Source organism: Coffea arabica, chromosome 4e, assembly GCF_036785885.1.
Source record: "Coffea arabica cultivar ET-39 chromosome 4e, Coffea Arabica ET-39 HiFi, whole genome shotgun sequence".
Classification (NCBI taxonomy): domain Eukaryota; kingdom Viridiplantae; phylum Streptophyta; class Magnoliopsida; order Gentianales; family Rubiaceae; genus Coffea; species Coffea arabica.
In genome coordinates, this window is record NC_092317.1 from 9339053 (window position 1) to 9364037 (window position 24985).

Sequence of the window (24985 nt, forward strand, 5' to 3'; positions counted from 1 at the left end):
CAGAGCAAGAGAGGACAAACACACAGAACCACCAATTAATTTTCAACTTCTTCGCCTATATGCACTCCTCACAAATCGAGACGCTAGTTACAAAATCTAAATGAGGTTTAAAGAGTCATGTAGCTCGTATCCTGTCTAGCCAATCCACACTCTTCCTCGCTTTCTCTGGCTGTAGATCAATGCTCATCCGAGACTTCTCGTGATACTCCACGCTCCTGCGAGATCTCTCCATGTAATCACAGGATATTCTTGACTTTGAGATTTTGTCATCAGTTGTATGCTTGTGTTCGTAAAATTTCAGTCTTTCCCCCTTGTCAGTGCTTCGCCTTGGTTTTTCTCTCCGGTCAGTGCTTTTTCTTGGAGCCTCAAAACAATCACTCTTCCTGGAAATTTCAGGCCGGTCTATACTTCTCCTTGTAACGTTTCTCTGTGAGGGTGGTTTTTCAACAGTGGTTACAAACTTCTTCAGGTGCCTAATGTATTCAGGATATAATTCCAGGTTACAATGGTTTCCTCCCTTGAGCCATAATGGCTCATATTTCTCTTGGCACAGTTCCCAGAGCTGTTTCCCATGAGAGCAGTCAACAACTTCATCAGAAGTGCCCTGCAGAATTGAGCCAGTGTCAATGCATATCAATAAGACAATACCTAGAAGTTTGAGAACCAAAAATCTAGCTTAGAGAGTGCTAAAGGCAGTAGAAATAGAATGAGAACTTGAATAATATTGTTGCTTTCATAAGAAGATGAGTCATTGATTTGAAAAGATAGATCTTGCCCTTAATGGGTTCAACTGCCAGGGCCAGCTATAAAAGCAGACTCCTCAAGATGAGCCCCCCTTCCGTGACACGGTCCGTGCGTGTCACACCGGCTATTGCATAAGTAAATTAGCCAACCTTTGACACCTAGCACCTAATAAACTTTTGGTTGCAGTTAAGGCATTTCACAACCTAGTACCTGGAAATCAGTTGCACTAAAGCAACATCACTTGCACTAAAAAACTTTTGGGGATCTGAAAATCAGTTGCACTAAAGCAACATCAATTGCTATCAGGACCAATTTTATTCAAACACAGAAGCTATGTACAGGAATTGGAGATTCAAGCAACAATTTTTCTGCATTTCAGATCAGAAGAGGTAATGAAACACAACAAAGACTTGGACCATTAGGTGGACAAATGCCACATGGTAGAATGAGATGGATAAGGAGTATGGATACTCTGACTGATCAAGTAATTGATAGAAGTATCCAGATTATGGTCAATAAAACATTATGGGAGGAACTACTTATGATTAAAGAAAAATTAGACATAGCGAACAAAAATGAGGACACTATCACTTCTCGAAGGTCAATGTGCATGTAAAGAGGCTGGCACGTCACCTTCATGAGGACATAAGAACATAAGAAGGTATTACTCCATGGTCTTCGCTAATCAACTAACTAGCTGTATTCATTAATATACAATTCACACCCTGTTTCAGGCATTGATACAGGAACATGATTTCTGACACTAGGTTTTAGCTGCATTGTGAAGCTGAATGATTCCTAAAGAGATCAACCAAATCCAGCCAACAGACATCTTGATGACCTACTACTGCCACAATATTTTAAAAACAGCAAGATAGAGTTTGGTCAAGGGAGTCAAATAACATTTTGTTGCCTTTACTTATCAACTCCCCTTCTCCTGGGGGACAGGCAATGGTGTGCTTTCACTATTCTACTGACAGTCAGTTTGATACGCATTGCATGTATTAGAACAAAATTTCCATGCAGTGTTCCATTTAAATTGTATATAGAAAGTCTGATACGAAAAGAAAATCAAATCTACATTCCTTCATTGAACTCTACAGATGCTACTTGCAATGTTAATTAAAATCTTTGACATTTCAACATCAGCTTCAGTTCATTTACCCACTTAATTCCTGTTCTCCTTTTTGGTAAATATAGTTCCCCATTGAAATGGGTGCCTGTCATCATGATTTCGCTCCAGATACTGTTTCAATTGTTTTTTAATGATGAACATTACCATATTCAATATGTCAATCTAGAAGGACAGGTTACTGAAACTCAAGATACATTATTGTGGTTGACTCACTTGAACGTAAAATAGACACACATAATCTGACATGAATTCTATTGAGGAAGCTAAAAAAACTACCATGTTAAGGGCTGCTTTAATCCAATTTCCAACGCACATATTAATTAAAAAAACAACTGAACACTTACATGAATGACCAGAACCGGACACTTCACTAATGGTATTTTGTCAATATTCTGCAGGAAACCAGCAAAAGCATGCTTAGAGATAGGATATGTTGAAGTCCTTCTTCTTAAAAGGCAGATGATTCACGCACTGGAGCTATTTGGGCAGTCTGGGGAGTTGAATGGCACAATATAACGTTACAATTAACAGGATCAAAAAGATCAATAAACAATTTTCTCACCTTGTAGATGTCAAACCAGTATGTACGCTTCACAGGATACATAACTCTTAAGCCAGATAGAATAGGACTATGCAGAACAACAGCCTTTAGCTGAGGCAAACGTGCAGCAAGATCCAAAGTAGGGCCGCTTCCAACGGATTGACCATAAAGGATGACATCTTCCTGCTTAGCACCATATGTCTCTTCAAGACACTTGTATGCAGCTTCAATATCTGCATAAGTATTATGCTCACTTGGCTGCAAAAGTGGCACGCATGAACTTCAGTGGGTGCAGTAGACATTTGATCACTTAAAAGAGAGGGCCAGATATTGCCATGACAAACTTTTTTTACCTTTCCAGTTGATTGTCCATAACCTGAGTAGTCATACCTGCATAGATGATAATACATTTTAGAACACTCAAGATTCTTTGATTAACTTGACCTAAGCAGTTAAAACATACAGGGAAAAAAAATTACCATCAGCTCAAGAATGATGGAGCCAGCCATGAAAATTTTAGAGACATCAATAGCATGCTAGCTTATTTGTCGTTGTTGAAATAATTTTCACATCTGCATTCAGTAAGACAACTTTCTCTGTACCATTAACTATACGAAACACCAATTTCGGAACCAACCTCATTCCTATTTCAATAACAACAGGGAAGGTGCCAACATCTCAGTTTCCAAGCCAAGATCAGATTATAATGAATCAAAATCACATTTTTCAACCAATAGTTTAACAAGCAAAACCTTTTATCTTCTAATACTCCGCACCCCCACCAAAAAATTAATACATACACAAATAATCCTCAAACCAGGATTAAAAAGAAAGAATTTAAGCAAAGATTAGTTCTTGAAGGACTGCCACCTAATTTCCAAAAATTTTCAACTTTCAACAAAATCTCTCTTTTTCCACAGCTTTTATTCACATAAATCAGCATATAAAATATGCAGTTACACAGTTATTTCCAAAATGAAAGGACATAAAAACCCAGAAAATTCAAAATCATACCCCATAAGATTAACTCTGAGATGAATGCTGAGCTCAATGAAGAGCTCATACATCTGCCCAACATCAGCAGCATTCCCATGAGAATAGAGCAGAGTAGTGGAAGCCATTGGGTACCTAATATAAAGGGCCACAATTTCATTCCCTCTTCTTGTGGGCAGCCTCAGAATATCCACATTTTCTCTATGGGGAAAAGGGTCCATCAGCAACAGCCCAGTTTCTTCATCCTTGAGTATCTTATATGTTGGTGGGTTTGGTGGGAAAAATGCTAACTTTGCTGCCATTGATGATGTCACCCCTCCCATCTCTTCCCCTTCCTTCCCTCCCTCCTCCTCCTGCTCAATCCCCCTATTTTCTTGATAATGGTGGTATAAACTTTGAAGGGCTTGTTCTGGGAAGTGGGCAGAGAGAGATTAGAGAAGATGTTTGATGGCTGCTTTGGTCACTGGGAAGGAGTAGATTATTCAAGTTGACATGTGCAAGTTAATAATGGTTTTTTCCCCTCTTCCCTTTGTACAACATAAAAGAGTGGTAGTTTTTGTGTGTGTGCTATAAAAGATGATGAAAATTGGGATTGGACTTGAGGGTGATAGGAGATTGCCCCTCCCTCCATAATCCATGGTAGGAGAACTATCCCAAAAAATAGATAAACATTCTGGAGGAATGGGGAATCCCAAATAGTGCAAAGTTGGCACAAAAAGGATAAAAAATTAGAATGTGTAGTTCCTCACAACTGGAAATGGTAGTATTAACCAAAAAAGAGTAAACATCAAGTACTTGTAGAATTATGGTAGATTGGATATGTTAGCAAGTATTGGTCTTCTTCTTTTTCTTTTTTCTATTATATGCAAATATTATGCCCACTATTATGGCTAGTAATTTGTTTATTTTGTTCAAGTGAGACTCAAGCTGCATAAGGAAAAGGGAGAGGTGAGAGAGTTTGAGAGTGAAATCAAGAATTTCATGATTAATTGATTAATACTTCATGACGCGTCTGTTAATATTACGTTATTTTGAGGTACTTTCACAATTCAAAGAATTAGTACTTAAATCCCCTAATGACTAATAATCTATATAAGTACTCAATAAAAAGCCCTTAATTTTAATTCTTTTTCTTGGTTACATTTGGCCCATGACCAATGTTTTAAAAACCGGACCGTTAATCGAACCGGTGAAGTGAAAGGGTCGAGGTTCAACCGGTCGGACCAGTTCAACCTCGGTTCAATGAATTTTTTAAAAAATAATTTATATAAATATATATGTGCACAAAATAAGACATGTAATGGATAATTTAATACTTTATATGATGAAAAGTTTACTATTTTTTAATAACTTGGATTTTTAAAAATAAATTTTTTAAATTATAAGTTAAAACAAATAAATTTCATCTCAATTTCAATTATATCTACCAAAAAATTCTTAAATATAATCCAAAAATATCACAATATTTGAAATTATACAAAATTCACGTCTATGAGAATTTAGACATTGTGAACTTAAATTTTAATTTACAATTTAAAAAAGGAAGTTTGGAGTTCGAAGAAAATCAAGAGAATTGAAAATAGAAATGCAAATTTGATAAGAAACAAAAAATGAGATAAAAGTGAGTGGTTGTGGTATTAAATAAATTGGGTTAAAGAAAAATAATTCTTTTTTAAATTTTTTAAATTTAATGGACAAAAACAAAATTAATATATGGAAGAAAACATCAATAAATTAAAAATAAAGAGATTTGATTAAAAAATGAGTGGCAAAAGAAAAGATGATAGAGAGAGAGAGAGTGTGTGTGTGTGTGTGTGTTGAAGATTAAAAAGAAAGAGTCATGAAAAGATGATATTTTGTAAAAAAAAATGGAACAAAAAAAATGTGAGTGTTTGTTTTATATAAATAAGTTATAAAAAAAACTAATAAGATGTGATAGTGCAACGGTTACTACATTGGTTTTCTATTACAAAGGTCTTGAGTTCGAATCTTGATAACTACATTTTGCAAAAAAAAAAAAAAAAAAAAAAAAAAAGGAAAACTCAAAAACCGGAAATGACCGGTTCAAATCCGGTTCAACGGTTTCGCGGTCCGACCGATTTTTGACCGGTTTCTTGACAAAGTCAAACCTGCCATTGAACCGGACCGGAGCCATGGCCGGTTCGCGGTTCAACCGGTCGAACCGGCCGGTCCGGTCCGGTTTTCAAAACACTGCCCATGACTATATTAATTTTGGAAGCCTAAAAATATTTTTCGAAAAAAGAGTGACTATAAACGTTTAGCCAATACTGCCCTGGTATGGACCACTACTATACCTTTTTTTTTTATATATATAAGTATCTATTATAAGTAAAGATTACCTTTGAATATCTAAGAGGAAAAGTAAAAGGAAAACTTCTATGAATGATTATTAGCTTTTGTTTGGGATGGGAAGAAATAAATTTGCTTCATTTTGTAATTAGTCGTTTTAGTCCCCAGTCAGTTTCGGGTGTGAACTAGTTAGCAATTTGGTCCCTTATATATTTTACAAAACTAGTTTAGTCCCCCTATTTTCACTGTTGACCAATTCAGGGCCTTTGACTAAGAGTCAGGTCACTAGTGTTGAAGAATTTGGACAAATGCCTTTCCACGGAAGTGGTTGAAATTGTGTTCTGCATAAAGAAGCTTATAAGGATCACTGAGTATACATTTCAACTTTGTACCATTAACTAAATGATTAAAAATACGTGTTCGATAAAATTATGTATATAAATTTGTACGTGAGTAGTATGAATACATTTAAAAGTTGTGGAATTAAAAATGCCAATAAAATTTACTACGGTTTTCAAATACTATGATGCATTTTATATCAATTTTAAATTTATTTTTATGAATAAGACGTTAAATTTATTAAAATTTTATCACCTTATTACTTAAATATGTATATATCTACATTTATTATGATAGACATATATATCGCTCTTATTTCTACATTTATTATGATATATATAGATATCGCTCTTATTTTGTATATAACTCAAAAAGTATGTCATTATTCTTATTCAAATTTTAAAATTTTTAACAGTTAAAATATAATATGTTAAAAGTTTATTATGTCTTTTATACGGTAAAGTGAAAAGTACAATTATTTTTCAAAGTATTTTTAAAATATATGATTATGAGAGTTTTTTTGAATGATATATACAAACGTATATTATATGGATATAATATGAGTATTTACTAACAAAGGCCGGGGGCTAAAAGTCTAAAATAGTATTTATCCCTTTGGATTGGAATGGAGGTGAGCAAGAAAATAAAAAACACATTAACTAATAGTAAATGCTTCAGCAAATCCTACTAAGAAAGGTTTCCTAAAAAGAAAAATCCGAAATCCGAAACTAAGAACCTATCCATTCTTTTGCCTCTTTATAGGAAGGAATCAAATATGGAATAAATTGCAAAATCAAAAAGTTGTTGCCATTCTCAATTGTTTTCTACGTGTTGGTTGAAAAGTTAATCACATACTCCCGTTTGGATTGCATTTTTTTGGATTTTTGGTAGAAAAATTACTGTAGCAATTTAATGTATGTGAGGAAAAAAGAAAATAGGGAAATGTGATCACGAAAAATGACACAATTTTTCGGAGAAAAATGGCTGTCCAAACGGGGGTGTTTGTCTAAAACTTTACTGTAGCTTACTGTAGAAGTTTTTTAAAAATTTTTTGAATTGTGTAAATTTCTGAATATTTTAAAGTGTATAGTTTAAAAACTTTGAAAATTTTTTTGAAGTTACTGTAAAGTTTTTAAAAAACTTGTAACAGACAAACTTGACAAAAAACTTGTCTGCCAAACAAAGCCCCATTTCTTGACACTTGCATAGGATGCCCTTTGTCTCTTCCCTTGTTTTTACACTACCTCATGAACTACAATTAAAGAATTTGGATGAATATCTCCATATCATTTGGAAAAGTCTTCTTTTATCACAAGCAAATTTTTGCATAAACCTAATAATTACCTATTGTTATTTCATTTCGAGATAGTAAATGACATATTGACCACTCATCATCATTATCTTTTAATGATGAGTCCAACCCAATTTAGATCAAAATTAACAGACGCACACTTATTATCTCTGTTTTAGTGAGTTTGTCTAATTGCAACCTTTATCAATGACAATCAAACAATACAGTTATCAAATATTGAATCTATAACTGTATCCAGACCCTAGCCTTGAAGTTGAATTCATGTGGAATTATGGAATGCAGAGTTTGTTGGTGACTGGAACAACTCGTGATTAATCACCTCAATCATATGGAGGACTTTTCTTGTCAAAGGAGGTGTCACATTCATATCTGATTTACTTATGCCTATAGTAATTGTCATATCTTCTCAATTAATTAAATAATTCAGTAACTTAATAGATTCAAATTTCAGATAGAATAAGTAATACTTTGATCTAGTAAGGTCTGTGTACCTACTAGTCCCCAACACAAGCCTCTTTAGACTCCCCCTCCTCTGTAGTTTAGGATAGAATAGATTATACAACAATTATCGTCTCAAAAAAAAAGATAATAGATTCAAATTTCAAATTTCAGAACTAATTCACATCAAAAAGTCGTGATAAATTGGAGTAAATTAAACAGGAATAATAGGCAATATCTTTTTCCTTTTTGTTTTCTCCATGAACAAAGGGAATACACTAATACATAGTAACTTCTTAAATTTTGCATGATAACATTTTAATATTGGATTGACAGATATGTATTCCTTGACTATCTGGTTCTAAATCTAATACCTTATCCATCAATTGTTGCTTTATGTTTTACCATTTTCTGTGTCTTTCAAATCAAATGAGTGCTTAATTTTCTTTCCTTCTTTCTTTCTTTTTTTTTATCTTTTTCTAAAATTTTGCATCATGACTGGTCTTCATTGGGGCAACTCATGCGTTGCATTCTTGATGATGGAAATTATTGTTGTGAAGAGACCAGAAAGAGCAAGAGTAGTCTGCATCAACGCATTCTAGGCGTGCGTTCTGCTGTAAAAATAGTTGTACTTTGCCAATTCATGTGCATATAACGCATGCCATTGCAATTTCACTTTGAATTTATGGTTCACATCTAAATCTTTATTAATTTTCAATATGTTTCTCTGTCACTGAGAAGTAAAAGCTGAACCTCTAAAAGTAAATTTTTTGAAGTTCAGCTTTTAGACACGTTTTCAATTTAATTTTATGTTTTCTGAGAAAAAAACTTTGGTACAATTCACAAGTGCCCATTTTGAGCCCTTGGCATATGAACTCATGTAAATTGTACGATACAATACACTTTTGCAGAATATTCGCAAAATAAGTTTATGTAGAAAAACTTTTACGTTTTTTGTGAGCATATTTTTTAGTCACCTTTTTACTTCACATAAATCAAATCGCTACGGTACATTTTTCTACAAAAACTTCTAAAAATAGCAATCCAAACGGAACCTTAATTCTTGATAAGGACTATTTTGAAAACTTCCCAATTTTTAAGGGGTAAAGCAGAATTTTTTAAGATCATAGGTAGGGGTGGCAATGGGGCGGGGGACACCTCCCCCAACCCCCGCCCCGTTGCATTTTAATTCCCCCCGCCCCTGCCCCCGGCTTCCCCCGCCCCGCCCCGCCCCGCTTCCCCCGTGGAGTTAAAAAAAATTTATTATATAATTTTATTATAATTAAATTTGAACAAATAATCAAGTACTAAAATATCAACACATCACCAAATTATTATTCATTATAACTTCACAATTGAAACTCATAAAAATAATTAAACAAAGGTTATTTGAATACAATCTAATATGATAAAACAAATATAACTAAAATAATCAAGTTTTCACTTTTAATACAAATACAATCACTAAATTATTATTGTATTTTTTTAGAAAAAAGTGTTACTGTATTAAGTGTAGTTAGGAATTTAACATAAATTTATTAATAAATTTAGTATAAATAATTAATAATTTTTATTAATAGACATATATAATTAGTAGTATAATTGATAATAATATCATTATATATATAATTATGTACATATATATATTTTTAAACGGGTGACGGGGCGGCGGACGGGGAAAAAATTCTCCCCCGGCCCAATGACCCTCGCGAGTGCCCGCCACCGTTGCCATCCCTAATCATAGGGGCAAAGGAAAGGGTAAGTGGCCCCTCCCTTCCCCCATATTCCCAAATCCCAATCTTTTTCAATAGTTAAAAAATCATAAACTTTTGTATCACTAGGATTTACTTTATTATTATTCAATTTTTCTTAGTAATTTTTTACTTTTTCCTCTTCCTCGAGATAACTACTAAAAGCCCTTATCCAATCCCAAAAATAAAAATAAATAAAAATTAAACACAGCAACCCAAAAAAAAAACCTTGGTGATCTCACTTTTGAGTTTCCAATGTATCTACAATTTGTGTGGCATTGTAATGAATAATCCTAGAGAAGGGCACCACACAGCTATACATGAATCATTACACAATGAGAACTGTGATCACTGGTTAGTTTATTAGTAAAATTGGTCAATAACTGTTCAATTTATGAAATATATCCCACTGTTTCCAGCTAGGAAAGTTGAGGCTATTGCTTGGGATAAGAGTCTGAGATCCAATCCAATCTATATGAGGGCTCACATGCCACTTTAGAATAATTGTTCTTCCGCCTTGGCCAATGAATGTATCTTTGGTTGGAGAGATTACAATGGAATGTATTCAATTATTTTTATTTATTTATTATTTTTATAATAAATTAATTAGGGTAAATTTATATATACACCGACAGTGTATAGACCATTACCATTAGAATCATGACACATGCGTAAAAATTAAATTTCAAACTTAAATTTTATATAGTTGTCATTCATTCAAAACTGACAGTGTATACACTGTTAATGTAGGAAAGATTAATCCAATTACTTATGTCTCGTATGAAATTTTTTAAAAAACTTTTTACTATGTCTTAGATTACAATTTGTGCTAAACACAGAACTCTATCTAGAACCCTGTTCAATCTGTGAACCCAACAAAACTAGGTCTAGGAACTAAGAAGGGCATGCAAGAAACTTAGAATGTGACTAGTTGTTAGGATTAAGGACACCTTATATGTCCCCACAAATATTGACCTTAATTATTTTTTGCAGATGTCTAGTGCACATGAGATGAGCCCATAAGAATGCAGGGAGTATGTCTGTGAAGTCCATGACACTTTCCTTGAAGCAAAAGAAAAGAAAGGCCATATGTTCCTTCTTTCATTTCTCCTTCAGCAAATTAGAAAATAAATTCTAGTGTAATTAAGAGGAGAATTAGGCTGATAAACCGGATTACTGAAGAAAGCATGTTCCTCAAGGGCTGGAAAAGTATAAGTTATGGCTGATTAAATAGTAGAGAGAAGAAAAGAAAAAAAAAAAAAAGAAGACTCGTATGAGCTGTACTAGCTAGATCCTCCATTAGCACGTAACATGTATTTGATTAAGTCAAAATTAGTGTCCCTTTTCTAACTTTGCTGGATATTAGTCTCCCTTTTATAATAAGAATGTCACAAAAGTTGTGAGGCTCACAATTTCGTTCATGGATTAATAGATAATATCATATTTGTCTTCTTTTTATATGTTATTCGTGCGACTCATGGTTTGATACAAACAGAAGAATTTTAAATGAAAACTGTTTTTCTTGAACATTTCCTCTACCGTTTCTTGCATGAAATGATAGATTAAACAAAATTAAAATTATACAATGCTTCTAGCTTGAAAAATATCAAGGTCTCATTGAGGTTTCTTGTTTCAAAATTATATTCCTCATGACATTACCTAAAAATTAGCTGGAAAATTGAGGTTAGTTTTGTGTAAGCCACTCTATGCTAAAGTTGTCTAAGAAATTAGAGGATAGTAATTTTTTTTTTCCTTTTTCATTTCATCACAGTGGTAAAGCTCATGTAGGTAGGGTTGCTATGAAGGAGAACTTGAGTTCGAACTCGTTGAGCTCTTAAATGTTCTGTTCGAACTCAAGATCGATCTTATTTTCACCTTATTTGAGCTTAAACTCAAGTTTGATCAATTAGAGCTCAATTGAGTTTAGTTGAGTTCAACCGTGTTCTCAAGTTTGGTATTTGGGTAAATTCTATAACTCACTTACCAATAAAAGTAATTGTGCGATAAATAAATAATTAAATACGCACACACACATACATACATGCTACACACATGCATACACACCACTTGATAAATCTCGATGAATACTCGAGTTTTAGTTTTTCTATTCATTTACGACTCGTTTTGTTTTTTCTATTCATATACAACTCAAATACCTTATCAAGTAGCTCAAATTCGACTCGAATTCAGTTAATACCGTGTTAGAGTCAAGTCTTTGACCAAGTAGCTTGTAAAGTCTGAATCGAGTAGTTTGATTAAATTACATGCCATATAGTTTAAATTATTATAGATAAACTATAAAAGAGAGGGAATTGTGCAGTTCATTTTGGGTATCATATATATATATATATATGAGTTTAATTTAGTGTTCGATGTGCAAACAGATGTTAGTATATTAAGATTTTAAATTATTGAATAATGTGGCAAGAAATAATTGAATCACAATCATAGATATAATAGTCAAAAGGGGTAGTAGAATTTTTTTTAAAAAAAAAAAAAGAAGAAGAACATAGGATGAACCACAAGAAGCAGCTGAAGCCTTTTTAAGGGCAAGGAAAAGCAGGTTTGACTGTTAATTCTGTCTTTAGAAGCGGGTTAATTGGGCTCTGTTGTAGAGCCCTGGCTAGTGCTAAATATGACTGAAGATGAACTGCTTTTTCCACGGAGCCCAGTACCTAGCCCAAATGCATCCCATCTTGGGTTTTCTAGTGCCCATTCGGGGCAATGCATTTCAATTGAACGACAATAGTTTTTTTTTTTTTTGTTAGAGACCACGTGTGGTATCCTGAATCATCAGACTAATCCATACGTGTCCATACTAACATGTCCAAGTCATGTTAACGATGAATTTAAGAATGTACTATTCGTTGCAACCATAACATTTTTTCTTTCAACAAGAAAAAGATGGAATTTAAAAAACAGGGAAGGGAAAGAGGAATTTGAACCCTCGTAATGAAACTGAAAGACTTCTTTGTCTGATTCTATTATGCATTAATCATTCAATTCAGTATCAAGATTAACAAATCTGCAGGCAAACTACAAGAAGAAGATTGCTTAATAAGAGTTATTTCACTTCAATAATAGACTGAGGCATTCCATGTTTTTGGATCAAATCATCTTGGCTTATAATGTTGAGGCACTCAAGTTGATGATATGCTAAGCATTGAACTACTTCATTATATGAATGTGTTGCTCTATTATTAATGATTAAGGGAAAGAAAAAAATTTACTTGGACAATAAGAGACAAGAAAAGTTCAACTCTTTCAAACTAGATCGACTTAGAAATTACACGAAATGATATCTCAACATAATTAAGGCAAGGGGAGAAAAATTTTCATACACTAATCAAAAATTTTGAGATAAGATTGTTTATGAAATTTGTTTTGAAACAATCTTTGACCCTTGGAGCTAGCAGCTATGCGTGCAATCCTCCTGATTTATTGAGTTGAACTCAATTGCTTATTTTTGTCTAAACTTGCACTAGAAGTTATAGAAACTTACAATACTTTAATTGCTAATTGTTCTTGATTCTATAGATGATTATATTAATTTTTTTGGCATATTTGGATGAATAGTAATAAGAAATTCAAAAAATTCCAACTAGTGTACTCTTTGATTACTTTGGATTAAGGTTAATACAACTTTAACCTTCCAACTTTAGTTACTTCCATCAATCATTTGCTGTTAGACGATTTCCAACAATCTGAGTAATAAAAATTCTCTTTTTATAAAAATAAAAAAAAAAGGTTAATACAACTTTTAATTGCACTCAAAAGTAGGTATTAATAATTTGATGATTCACTACCAAAACCTCTACAATTGGCAATTTTAGTCGAATTTAAGAGTTACGTGGAAACTAAACTAAAATAGAGCAGAAACGCCAATTACTGAACACAATTCGCTGGACTGTTATACAGTGTACGATTATTGTCCATCACCATCTAGGACTAAAGCGATGTTGAAGTGATTAATACACATTCACAGGTATCATCAATAAAATATACGGCAAATTACATTTTATCCCCCTGTGGTTTAGCATTTTTTTACATAACCCTCCTATAGTTTCAAAAGCTATACATAACCCGCTCATGATTTTGATTAAAGTGTCAAAGTGACGAAAATAGTCATTCGTAACGGAACTTCTAAAAATATCGAAATTACCCTTATAAATACATGAAACACTAACCCCGTATGATTTTTATATTTTACCATATAACCTCCTTATGGTTTAATATTTTACCATTTAACCCCTTTATGATTTTTAAAATATACACACAATCCCTCTTGATTAATAAATAATTTTCAACTTTACACAATGAATGATCATTCCCGTCACTTTGACACTTTAATTCAAATCATGAGGGGGTTATGTATAGCTTTTGAAACTATAGGAAATCATGTAAAAAATGCTAAATCACAGAGGGGTAAAGTGAAATTTGCTCTAAAATATAATTAATTAGCGACCTAGCTAAATGCACGAGAAGCTATTTGCTTTTCTCTTTTCTGCTCTTGTGAGTGTAGAACTATTGAAATGATTCGATGGCCTAGCTAGGCAACAGAATAGCAAGAATAATACTTAAGGACGTAACCCCGATTGATGACCTTGTTGATGCATTGTACCTTAAAATTTGATTTTATGTACAGAATGATTTTCTTAAATAAAAATAACCCCCCTCGACTAGGGGTGAAATCGAGCCGAGTCGAGCTCGAGTAGTGACGTACTCGAGCTCGAGCTCGATGCTGACCTCCAGAGCTCAAGCTCGAGCTCGAGAAATAAAAATCGAACTCGACTCGATAGTAACATAAATAGGCTCGAACTCGACTCGATTGAGCTCGGCGTGCCATTCGAGCTCGAGCTCGAGCTCGAGTACTCGAGTCCTCGAGCTCGATTTCATCCTGCACCCTTAACACGAGGTCAATATTGAGTCGAGTACTCGAGCTCGATTTGATCATGCACCCCTATTCGAGCTACTCGACGAGCTAAAAATGCCTCATCCTAACTACTCGAGATCGACTCGTTTCATATACTCGAGCTACTCGAGCTCGACTCGAGATCGAACAAAATCGATCTCGCGTCGAGTAGCTAATCAAGCTACTCGCGAGCTCGATTCAAGCTACTCGATTGGTGTGCACCCCTACCCTCGACCTCCCATACCCCCCAACAAAAAAAAAAAAAAAACAACCAAAAGAAAAGTATCCAAGACTCCATGCTTATCGTCCTATGAACTTTAAGGTGTATGAAGTTTCATCTTTCATTTTCTAAGCAAAATGGTAGAGACTTCATTTGACTGGAGTTGATCTAGGCTAAAGGCAGACCTCGGTCGTAACAATCCATACATATTGATAGATCGAATTGCTCCGCTCCGCTGGATTCCTCCGCGCACTTAACGTGTCCGGGCCGGGTTGGGGCGCCGGACCCGGGCCGCAGGGGATTAGTCGGGCCCCGTAAGGATTGACCCAGACACCCCTGTGTGTCGACAAAAAAAAAAAAAAAAAGATAGATCGTATTGCTATATATTTGTTGAATAGACAAATTGATTGAAAAAAATCATGACTATAATTAATAATATAACACTCTCAAAAGACCACATACGATGAAGACTTTTTGTTGCTAGCGAAAAAAGAAGAAGTCCAACCCCTATTAATATAGGAATTGAAAGTGGTATGAAAGGAGTGATCCACCATTAACGGTAAATATTGTGATAGCTAGGAAAACCAATCATTCAACAAAGTGGCATTTGAAAAGTTGGGTATTGAGAAGGAATTTAAATTATTTTTTTGTATTATAGGTCGGATGTTCGAAATTTGCATCTAAAATTTTAAAAATTTTAAAAATGTGCAACAATGCACGCTTTTGGTTTAGTTGGTCCTGTCCTTCTAGCCCCTTATATTCAGGGGTGAGGCCCCTTCCTCCTTAGAGAACCGAAGAATAGGTTACACATGTTGCTGTATGAGAAAGGAAAACAGAAAAATAAAATCATTCATAGGGCTGCTTGATTGAGGAATAGAGCAATGACACATCTCATTCCGACCAATATTGAAGTACCCTTTGTGTAGAGTGACACGTTGATTTCCACTCAAGAGATTTTTTTTTTTTTTTTTGTCAACACAGGGGTGTCCGGGTCAAGACCCGAAGGCGGCCCGACTAATCCCCTGCGCCTGGAGTACAGCGCCACCCCAACCGCACCCAGACGTTAAGTGGGATTCGACTACCTGACCTTGGAGTTCCGGAAGAAACCCAAGACCAGGTGGTCTAGCCCCGGGGGCTGCTCCACTCAAGAGATTGTTATAGTTGTATTTCACAATGCCCTGATAACATCAAATTATATGCTAGCACGTGCAAATGAGATTGATGAATCAAGATTAATCGACTCTTTTCTTCAGGAACTTGATTAATTTAATCTTCACAGACACGGTCCCAGGTGGATGCTGTTCCTCTTTAACTTAATCTTTGTCACTTTCGGAGTAGTATAATATATGCTTAATCTATGGTAGGAATAAAGGTTGTTAAAACCTTAATCCTAACTCAAGGCACCAATGTCCCTTGACGGCCATCAAGACAGAGTATTCGGCGCAACCAATACATTGAGGAACCCAAAGTTTAATAGAACATCAAAAGTTATGCATATTTTTTGTTTTATCAATTTCTATAGATTGGTTTAAGGCAAAATTGATCTCAAATGCATAAGGATTTATACAGTCCAGATCTATTCCATTTAATTCAGAATATATCTTATCACTTCTGCGAATTTGCAGAAAAATGATAAGATTAGGTTACCTGTAGAGCTATGATAAGATTGAACTATACACAAATTTGCAATAAATTAATAAAAAGAGGTTATTGATTGGCACAAATTCCAAGCCAACGTACCAATCTTACGTGACAAATATAATTGAGTACTAATACAGCAAACATGTTCTTTTGCAAAAAGCAAGGAATAAAGAATATTTATGTCCTTATCGATGGTTAGGCACCAAAGGACAATTGTTCAGGCTCTCAATTCTTATTTAATCCTTAATTACCTCACCTAGTTTCAATCCTCATCTGCCCCTTTTCCTCCTTCCCCTTTAGCTTTCTCTGGTGCATTTTCCGAGTTGATCAGTTCTGATCTTGAGGACTAATGGAGGTCCATTCATGGTTTGAAACCAGCCCGCCTGTTTTACCAAAACCAGGATCATTAACATCCTCCAGAACTTCATCTTCTGGCTCAATCACAATACCTGATCGAATGCAATATTCATCGGCAATTTATGAGGAAACGAGTTTCAGTAGTCTTCAATCAGATGTCTCTCAAGACTCATCTCACAATTCTCACCAAAAAATGATAAACAGCCCTTCAGTAACTCACTCATGCACTGGCAATTTTCAAACGTTAACCCCACAAATAAGCTTTCTTGCAGTGCATGGCAACACCCTTTATGCTGCTTCGTTGAATGAAATCAATGTCTTCGATTTAACGAATTATTGTCTTGTTGACAACTTGAACTGTTCAGGCATGGCTAAATCAATTGCATTTGTCGAAAACAAGATCTTCACTTCTCATCAAGATTGCAAGATCAGAGTATGGCAAATTGCATCATCATCAAAAAAGCATCAACTAATCTCAACACTGCCTACTGTTAAAGATCGCCTGAGGCGTTGTGTTTTGCCAAAGAATTATGTTCAAGTTAGGCGGCACAAGCAAAAGCTTTGGATTGAACATGCAGACACCATATCAGGTTTAGCAGTGAATGATGGATTAATCTACTCGGTTTCTTGGGATAAAAGCTTTAAGATATGGAGAATATCAGACTTGAGTTGTTTAGAATCGGTTAAGGCGCATTCTGACGCGATTAACGCCATTGTTGTTTGTGCAAATGGATTAATCTACACTGCATCAAGTGATGGAACTATCAAAATTTGGCAGAGAAATGATGATGGGAGAAAGAAGCATAAGCTAGTAACCACTTTAGACAAGCACAAGGCAGGGATTAATGCATTGGCTATAAACGAAGATGGATCAGTCTTGTTTTCAGGAGGTTTTGATGAGAATATTTTGGTGTGGGAGAAGGATAATACTGCAGATGATCACATGGTGCTTTCACATTCATTGAAAGGACATACAGGCGCTATACTTTGCTTGACAATTGTGGATGATTTTCTAATCAGTGGATCATCTGACAGAACAGTGAGGATTTGGAAACGCAGTAGAGAATATGGATACTGTTGCATTCGTGTTCTTGAAGGACATTTGAAACCAATCAAGACACTTGTTGCAATTTCAGGTAGGAATGGAGATGGTACTGTTATTTCAATATTTAGTGGAAGCCTAGACGGACAAATCAAAGTCTGGAAAGTTACTACAAATTCCACAAGTTGCACATCTCCTTAAGTTTTCATGAGATCATTAATAGTAGCATCTCATATGTGGATTCATGGATTGTGCCCATTAATGTTCATCAAGTTGAGCATTCTTCAAGATTTTCATTGATGTATGAAAACTTGTAATCCACACAAGAAATTTATGGAAGTATTATTATAATTCTTTTATTAACGATTTAAATTTGTATACATAGTCTCAATTTGCAAAGTAACTTTGTTTGAAAATCGTGCCCTAATACATTCTGACTTATATTAAAGTTAGAGGAGGACGAGAAGGAGGACGAGAAGGAGGGGGAAGGGGGGGATGGTTCTTTGCTAATCATACCTCCTTCCTTGGACATTCCTTCCCCCTTCGTAATCATAATTAAAGTTAGCAAGAAACACACTAAGAGTTAATGTGATTCACCTCAATTTTAAAATATAATATACAAGACTTTTCTGTAGAAACAATTGACTCTCTTGTAGTGGAAGATTTTCAAATAATTGAATATGGACAATCTTTTTTCTTGAAGAACAGGAAAGTAATAATTTTTTTTAAAAGAAGACATGAATGGCATCGAACTAAGCAATAAAATCAATTGTATGGGATTAATTTTTATAGGTGGGTCAATGTCAAACACGTTTTGTGCTGTGCCTTTGTAGACTTTGATAGGAGCAATGAAAATACAAGAACATGATGATTGTTGAGTTGTTGGAGTTGAAGGTTTTACAATTCAATAATTTCAGCCTATCTTCCTGTTTGCAGATAAAGGTAGCAAGAGACAACAATAATATAAAACTGAACTTGCTTTTCTACCAATTCTAATATAACCAAATGCTATCAGAAAAGGGCCATCCCAGCCTTTGGGTTCATACCATTACCTTGTCAATCATTCACAGGACAATGTTGGAATGCACTTTTGAGAAGTTTGACGCCAATTTGAAAAACTCAACCAAAACTATGATAACCTGCAGACGGTCCAAACCAGTTGAGGCTCGAAATGGGAAAAACATGTCTCTCTGCGTACACTTGGAAAAATTAAACTAATACTAACACAGATTCGAATAGATTTTTTGTACTATCAAATGATCCTTCTATGCATATGATACGCATTTAAACACGCTTGTGTGATACTTTAAGCCGACAATGAAGGAAGCCGTAATCCAAACAAGTTTAACATTTGGTTTTGCAGAAGATATATTTTTTTGAGTCCTCCTCGTTGTTAGGTTCAGGGTTTGAATTCTGTTCCTAACAATTGAATGTAGGAAGGACATGGAGAGAAATGGAAAGATAAATTATATATATATATTGACAGTGTATACATAATTGCGATTGGATATATAACACAAGAGCAAAATTTAGATTTTAAATTTAAATACAGATGAGTTGTCGTGCATCCAATGGCGATCATGTATACACTGTCAATCTGTAAAAGATTAATTATATATATATACATATATTTATATAATCTTGAGAGTGTGTGTGACACTCTCAAGATTTCCGACGGAGCATAAAAAAAAAATACTAATGTGCCAAAAGAAGCCTTGCACGCTTGTCACCCATCCACACAGCTTTTCAATCAAACAGAAATTAGATTCCAGGTTAGTAGGAGTAAGTCATAGGGGCATTTCACATGGATTACTTTAAAATTATTGAGAGGTTATTTTAATTAAAGTAAGCAGCAAGGTTTAACCAATGTTTAAGGCAAAAAAGGTGTAATTAATGTTTATAATTCTTTCCATAATTCTAGAACCACTTTTACGCAAGTGCTTACGTAGTTTGAGAATGCGATTCATCTATATACTTACTAGTACTTACAGGAGTTAATACACTGTTTAAATATATTTATCCTCGTAAACCTTTAGAAAATCACCAGAATTAGTGCCCACGATGAATTATATAGATTCATGATTTTGTCCTCTAATTGGCCGGTAAAAATGGGCTTCTTAACTTTGACTTCACAAACGTAGATAGTTTGACAAAACTTAATAAATTAAAGTATAGGGTCAATTTTAGCTCATTAGTACCTTATAGCTCATTAAGGTACTAATGAGCTAAAATTGACCCTATACTTTTAATAAGTTGAATTTAAAGCCTTTAATTTTTAGGATAGCAATTTTAATCAGTAGACCAAGGCATTTTCTAAAAGCCGATGAACTTGTCTTGCAATTTTTGAATTAAAAAAGTTTTAGTACTACAAATTTGAACCCGTCTACTAAAACAATCTTATGCTTTTATGGATACTAAGTAGATCTTTTCATTTCTAAATAACTACCAAGATTCATTAGCCAATATTGGTTTGAGCAACTTATTAGAAATTGTCAGTATGAGATAATAATTAAGTGCTACAATTAATAGTTTATTGTGTAAATTGCAAATGAGTGGTAATCTAGGAATGCAAATTACAATTAACTCTATGTTATATATATCTACAAACACAGCAAAATGATACCCACTTTGATGCAACTTTATGTGTGTGTGTTCATAATTGGCCTATTGAAGAAGTTGGATTAATTTCTTTGGCAGGTTCACTTGGGAACTAATGACCAATCTTAAGCCAAATCATGTCCAAGGAAAAAATAAAATAAAATAAAGGTAACCGACTATGATTTCATGAAAGTATGCTTTCTGCTTATAAACAAGCATTATTATGGAATCGTTTAGAATCATCTAATCCATAATTTACTACTATTATATTTTGAAAACCTGAATAATTGATGATCTCTAAACATTCCTGCTCTGAAATTTCCTTCACCAAGAATTCCTTATGCCTTGGTTTATCGTTGAGGATCAGAGTAGTTGAGATGTGACAGATATGGAAATGGTGTGCCACTAATTATTTTACTGGGGTTGGAATTGTGAATTAGGATTAGGTTATTAATTTTTTATTTTTTTCAGGTGAGAAGAAGGGTTTGGGAGTTAGGCTGAATGGTTGGAATCTTAACTGTTCGTGGCAGCATATTAGCATTATTTTGGTGTCAAAAACTTATTAATAACATGTTTGGATGCATTTGATAACCAAAAATTCAACATTTGAATTACTTAAGTGGCATTAAATTTTTTTTTAAGCAAAATTTGCTTCCAAAAATAAGCGATAAGTTATTCATTTATTACTTAATATGATATACATTCAAATGCATCAGATTTAGTAGTTAATAATTTAATGAAAAAATCGTACAAAACGTCCCTCACATTTTATAAAATGACTTTTTTTGTAAAATATGAGGGATGAAAAAATTCATTTTGTGAAATGTGAAGGACGAAACAATTTATTTTGTAAAATGTGAGGGACGAAACAATTCATTTTGTGAAATGTGAGAGACTATGGATTGGATGATGTAAATTTTGATGTGACAATTTTGCCCTTCAAAAATAATCACGTGCAAGGCACGTGGTGGATTCCGACAAAAACTAGTCGAAAACCTAGATAATGACTAAATTTGATCAATGTGAATTTGTAAGGGACGTAAAAGTACATTTTTAAAAGTGAGGGATGAAAAAAGTCATTTAGCAAAATGTGAGGGACGTTTTGAACAATTTTCCCTAATTTAATAACTTAATATATTCAAATTTCAAACTTCAGTTTTATCGAACATACTTAAGTGGGAGGTCTTGAATTGGGGACATCTCACTTGCACTCCCTAATCCCCTTAAAACTTGTTAAACTTGCTAACTTATTATTTCATACTCGTTCCTCTTTATTTTACATTACACTATTACCAGTTCGGAGATTAATCGATTTTGAGTTCTGATCATTATATTTAACCATGAAGTAGTGATAATTAAACGTTTATTATAGGAAACAATTCTGAAATCTACAATTAACGGATGTTTATGCATGCGCGCGCATTATGCTTAGAATAGAATACATGACTGTTGAATAAGATCTGTATCTAGCTCTAGGCATCATCAAGTGTTTATTGTTTTTTAGTTTAAATATCTGTGTAAGAATAAATTACAATAATTAATTAATTTTAATGTGTGTAGATCCAATCAAGCACGCATATATAGAAGATAAGCGATGCAAAATTAAAACATTATTTATTTAATTACAATAACTCGATGATTGATGATAAATATTCAATTTTGGGAACTTCAAAGCAATCTCGTGATTCTTCTTGTGTATGTAATGAGAATTGTTATCATTTATTCCCGCAATTAATTTGTTCTTCACTAGGGCTTTTCACCATTTCTTTTTCTTATTTTGATTTAAGAGGAAGGAGAAACTTTGTCAAAACCTATCTCATTTCTTGACTTTTAAACTTAATAAAGTTAGCAAATCAAGTCGATTTTGAAGTCATCCTCATTTCATTAAGAAAGAGTTAGCCAAAAAATGTGGACACAATCAACAGCTTCTCTTATCATATTGTATTCCATGAGACCGTCCGATATGATTAAGTATTAGTCAAATGCCAACTCTCTTTTTTTTCTTTGAAAAAAAATACACGATTGATGAATATTATAATAGGAGTGCCATATTTTTCATTTTGTTAGTTGTAGAGTTTTTGAACATATGACTCAATCAATCATAAGAGTATGTTTGGGTAGCTTATTATTAGCAAAAATTTATTTGATTGCATTACAAACACATTATTTTACATATATCACACTAAAAAAGTGTTACGGTAATTTTTTAAAAAAATTATGTCAAATAATATCCTAGCCAGACACATTTGTTTTTATTCCCCTTTTTTCTAGAATTCCCTCTCCAAAATTACCTCACTTTGCCCCCTTCAATGTTGAATTAGATCAATTACCCCTATGTGATATTCGATTGTTTCCAATCGAGTACATAGATCACAAGTGGCAGAATCTTTAGTATATATGCAATGGTCCTCTTATCTCTCCCACTTGTAGGCAGAATCTTTAGTATATATAATTGTTTGAAAGAATGAAACTTGTAGTTCGAATTTGGTTTATATTTAGTCTTCTATTTTTTTTTTTGGCTTACTTTTCTTCTTTTTTATTCTATTAAAAGTCTTCTTTTTTTGTTAAAACGATAACATTTGTATTGATTTAAACTTGATAATACAAGTATTCTTCACAAAAGAGGCAAGCTGCCCTCACAATCCTTTCGTGCTAGATCTTTTATCCAGCCCGGGAAATTTATTTTCCAATATACATCATTAACTAGCTTCAAAGCAAATTTTGCTAGCCTATGACACACTTCATTTCTTTCCCTATATATAAAGGAGAAATTGCATTGATCAAGAAACTCCCTCAGCTTTTGTATATCCTCCAATATCACAACATAGCTGCAGTTGTTGCATGAGACTGTTAGGATGCAGTCTATCATACTTTTGCAGTCCGATTGTATTTCAATCTTCCTCCAGCCCGCTTCTTTTCCTAATTGCATAGCGGTTCTGATTGCCACAGCCTCATCTAGCCCTGGTTCACCTATCTTTTCCTCCATTATGGCCCAAGCTTTCAGAATCTCTCTTTTCCAGTTCCTAGCAACAATTCCTTTACCAGTTCTGATCATTTGTGCTGAGATTGCAGTGTCTGTGTTTATCTTGTACACCTTCTATTGGAGGCTTCCAGCTTCTACCATGCTGAGTGGGTATTTTTGCAATCTTTTGGGCTATCTCTCTACTAAAGATTCTATTCAGTAACTCCTTGTCCCATTGTCCTTGTTTAATCAGCTCTTTGACATATTATACGTCCCCATGTGCTACTCTATCTGGTTCCACTCTGCTATCTCTTGAGTCTGGTACCCATCTATCTTGCCACACCTTGATAGTACTCCCATCCCTAACTTGCTTCCTTATTCCATTTATCAATAGAAATCTTGCACTTAGTAGGCTCTTCCATAGGTATGATGCTGATGTAGAAGCTTCCCTCATCCAGTCTTGTTAAAAGTCGAATATGATATTGTATGCATCTTGTATGAGCAAGTTAATGAGAAATTAGGCCTATTATGCTGATTGTAGTCGCAAGCGGCAAATTAAACCAAATTAACATCCAAAGGGAAAAGTGAGAAAAATGTAATTTTAGAAGGACTATCTTAAATTAAAATAAACATTTTTCTAAAATCTAACTGTTTATAAAGTTAGATCAACTATTGTTACTAAAAAAAAAAAAAATTGTTTAGGGGAAGGGTTAGGTTGAGTGGAAATGTGGGAGGATTATAAGTCGGAGGTTTTGGGTTCAAGACGACCTTAACTCCCACTTAGTGAATGTTGTCCTTTTTCAAATATCAATACTCCAACTCTATTAAAGGACAAAATCGTACACACTGCCCACAAACATGGTCAATAAATAATCTCCCATAGTGTTTTATTTGAAGATAATTGCTAAAATCTATACTATAGATAAAGGGAGAGAGAAGGTATTAATGTAATCTATTTGTGTCACTTTTATAATTTCTATTTTACCCTCTAAGTACAAGACCAAATAGTATCATCATCCCTCTAAATTAAACACACGCAAATACACACAACATCCTCATTCCTAGACTAATAAAACCTCTAATAAGATAATAACTGCCAACAATTTTCCATCCAAAAAAAAGAGAGAAAGAAAAACATAATTCTTCCATTCATATTTAAAAAAAATTATCCTAGATGTTTTGCTAATGACAGAGCTGCCCCCATGCTGGATCAAACTACAGACCTTCAGTTTACAAGACTGATACTCTACCATTGAGCTATAGAGGCCTCCTGACGCTCTTCCATTCATAATTGCTAAAATCTATACTATAGATAAAGGGAGAGAGAAGGTATTAGTGTAATCTGTTTGTTTCACTTTTATAATTTCTATTTTACCCTCTAAGTACAAGACCAAATGGTATCATCATCCCCCTAAAATAAACACACACAAATACACACAACATCCTCATTTCTAGACTAATAAAACCTCTAATAAGATAATAACTGCCAACAATTTTCCATCAAAAAAAAAGAGAGAAAGAAAAACATAATTATTCCATTCATATTAAAAAAAAAATTCTCCTAGATGTTTTGCTAGTGGTAGAGCTGCCCCCATGCAGGATCGAACTACAGACCTTCAGTTTACAAGACTGACGCTCTACCACTGAGCTATAGGGGCATCCTGGCTTCTGAGATTCGCTTGTTCTTAAA

General features: G+C 34.0%; 2 protein-coding genes and 1 non-coding gene across 4 annotated transcripts; 1 reads left to right on the forward strand and 2 right to left on the reverse strand.

The window, feature by feature from the left end:
- Nucleotides 1-25: 25 nt before the first annotated feature.
- On the reverse strand, nucleotides 26-4150 carry LOC113741535 (uncharacterized). Of its 2 annotated transcripts, XM_027269071.2 has the most exons (5): nucleotides 3435-4148; nucleotides 2774-2810; nucleotides 2442-2678; nucleotides 2224-2271; nucleotides 26-604 (listed from the first exon to the last, which is right to left on the reverse strand). In XM_027269071.2, the coding sequence occupies exons 1-5, from the start codon at nucleotides 3734-3736 to the stop codon at nucleotides 116-118; spliced, it is 1113 nt and encodes a 370-aa protein (XP_027124872.1). In that variant the 5' UTR covers nucleotides 3737-4148; the 3' UTR covers nucleotides 26-115. The 2 variants fall into 2 exon arrangements, with proteins under 2 accessions (XP_027124872.1, XP_071903658.1); XM_072047557.1 differs by lacking the exon at nucleotides 2224-2271 and having other exon boundaries at nucleotides 3435-4150.
- Nucleotides 4151-16685: 12535 nt separating this feature from the next.
- LOC113740692 (protein JINGUBANG-like) lies at nucleotides 16686-17936 on the forward strand. Its single transcript, XM_027268226.1, has one exon. It carries the CDS (start codon nucleotides 16686-16688, stop codon nucleotides 17934-17936), a length of 1251 nt encoding a protein of 416 aa, XP_027124027.1.
- A 6945-nt stretch (nucleotides 17937-24881) lies between these two features.
- On the reverse strand, nucleotides 24882-24953 carry TRNAT-UGU (transfer RNA threonine (anticodon UGU)). The gene has a single exon. It is a non-coding gene; the product is annotated as a tRNA-Thr (tRNA).
- Nucleotides 24954-24985: the final 32 nt, after the last annotated feature.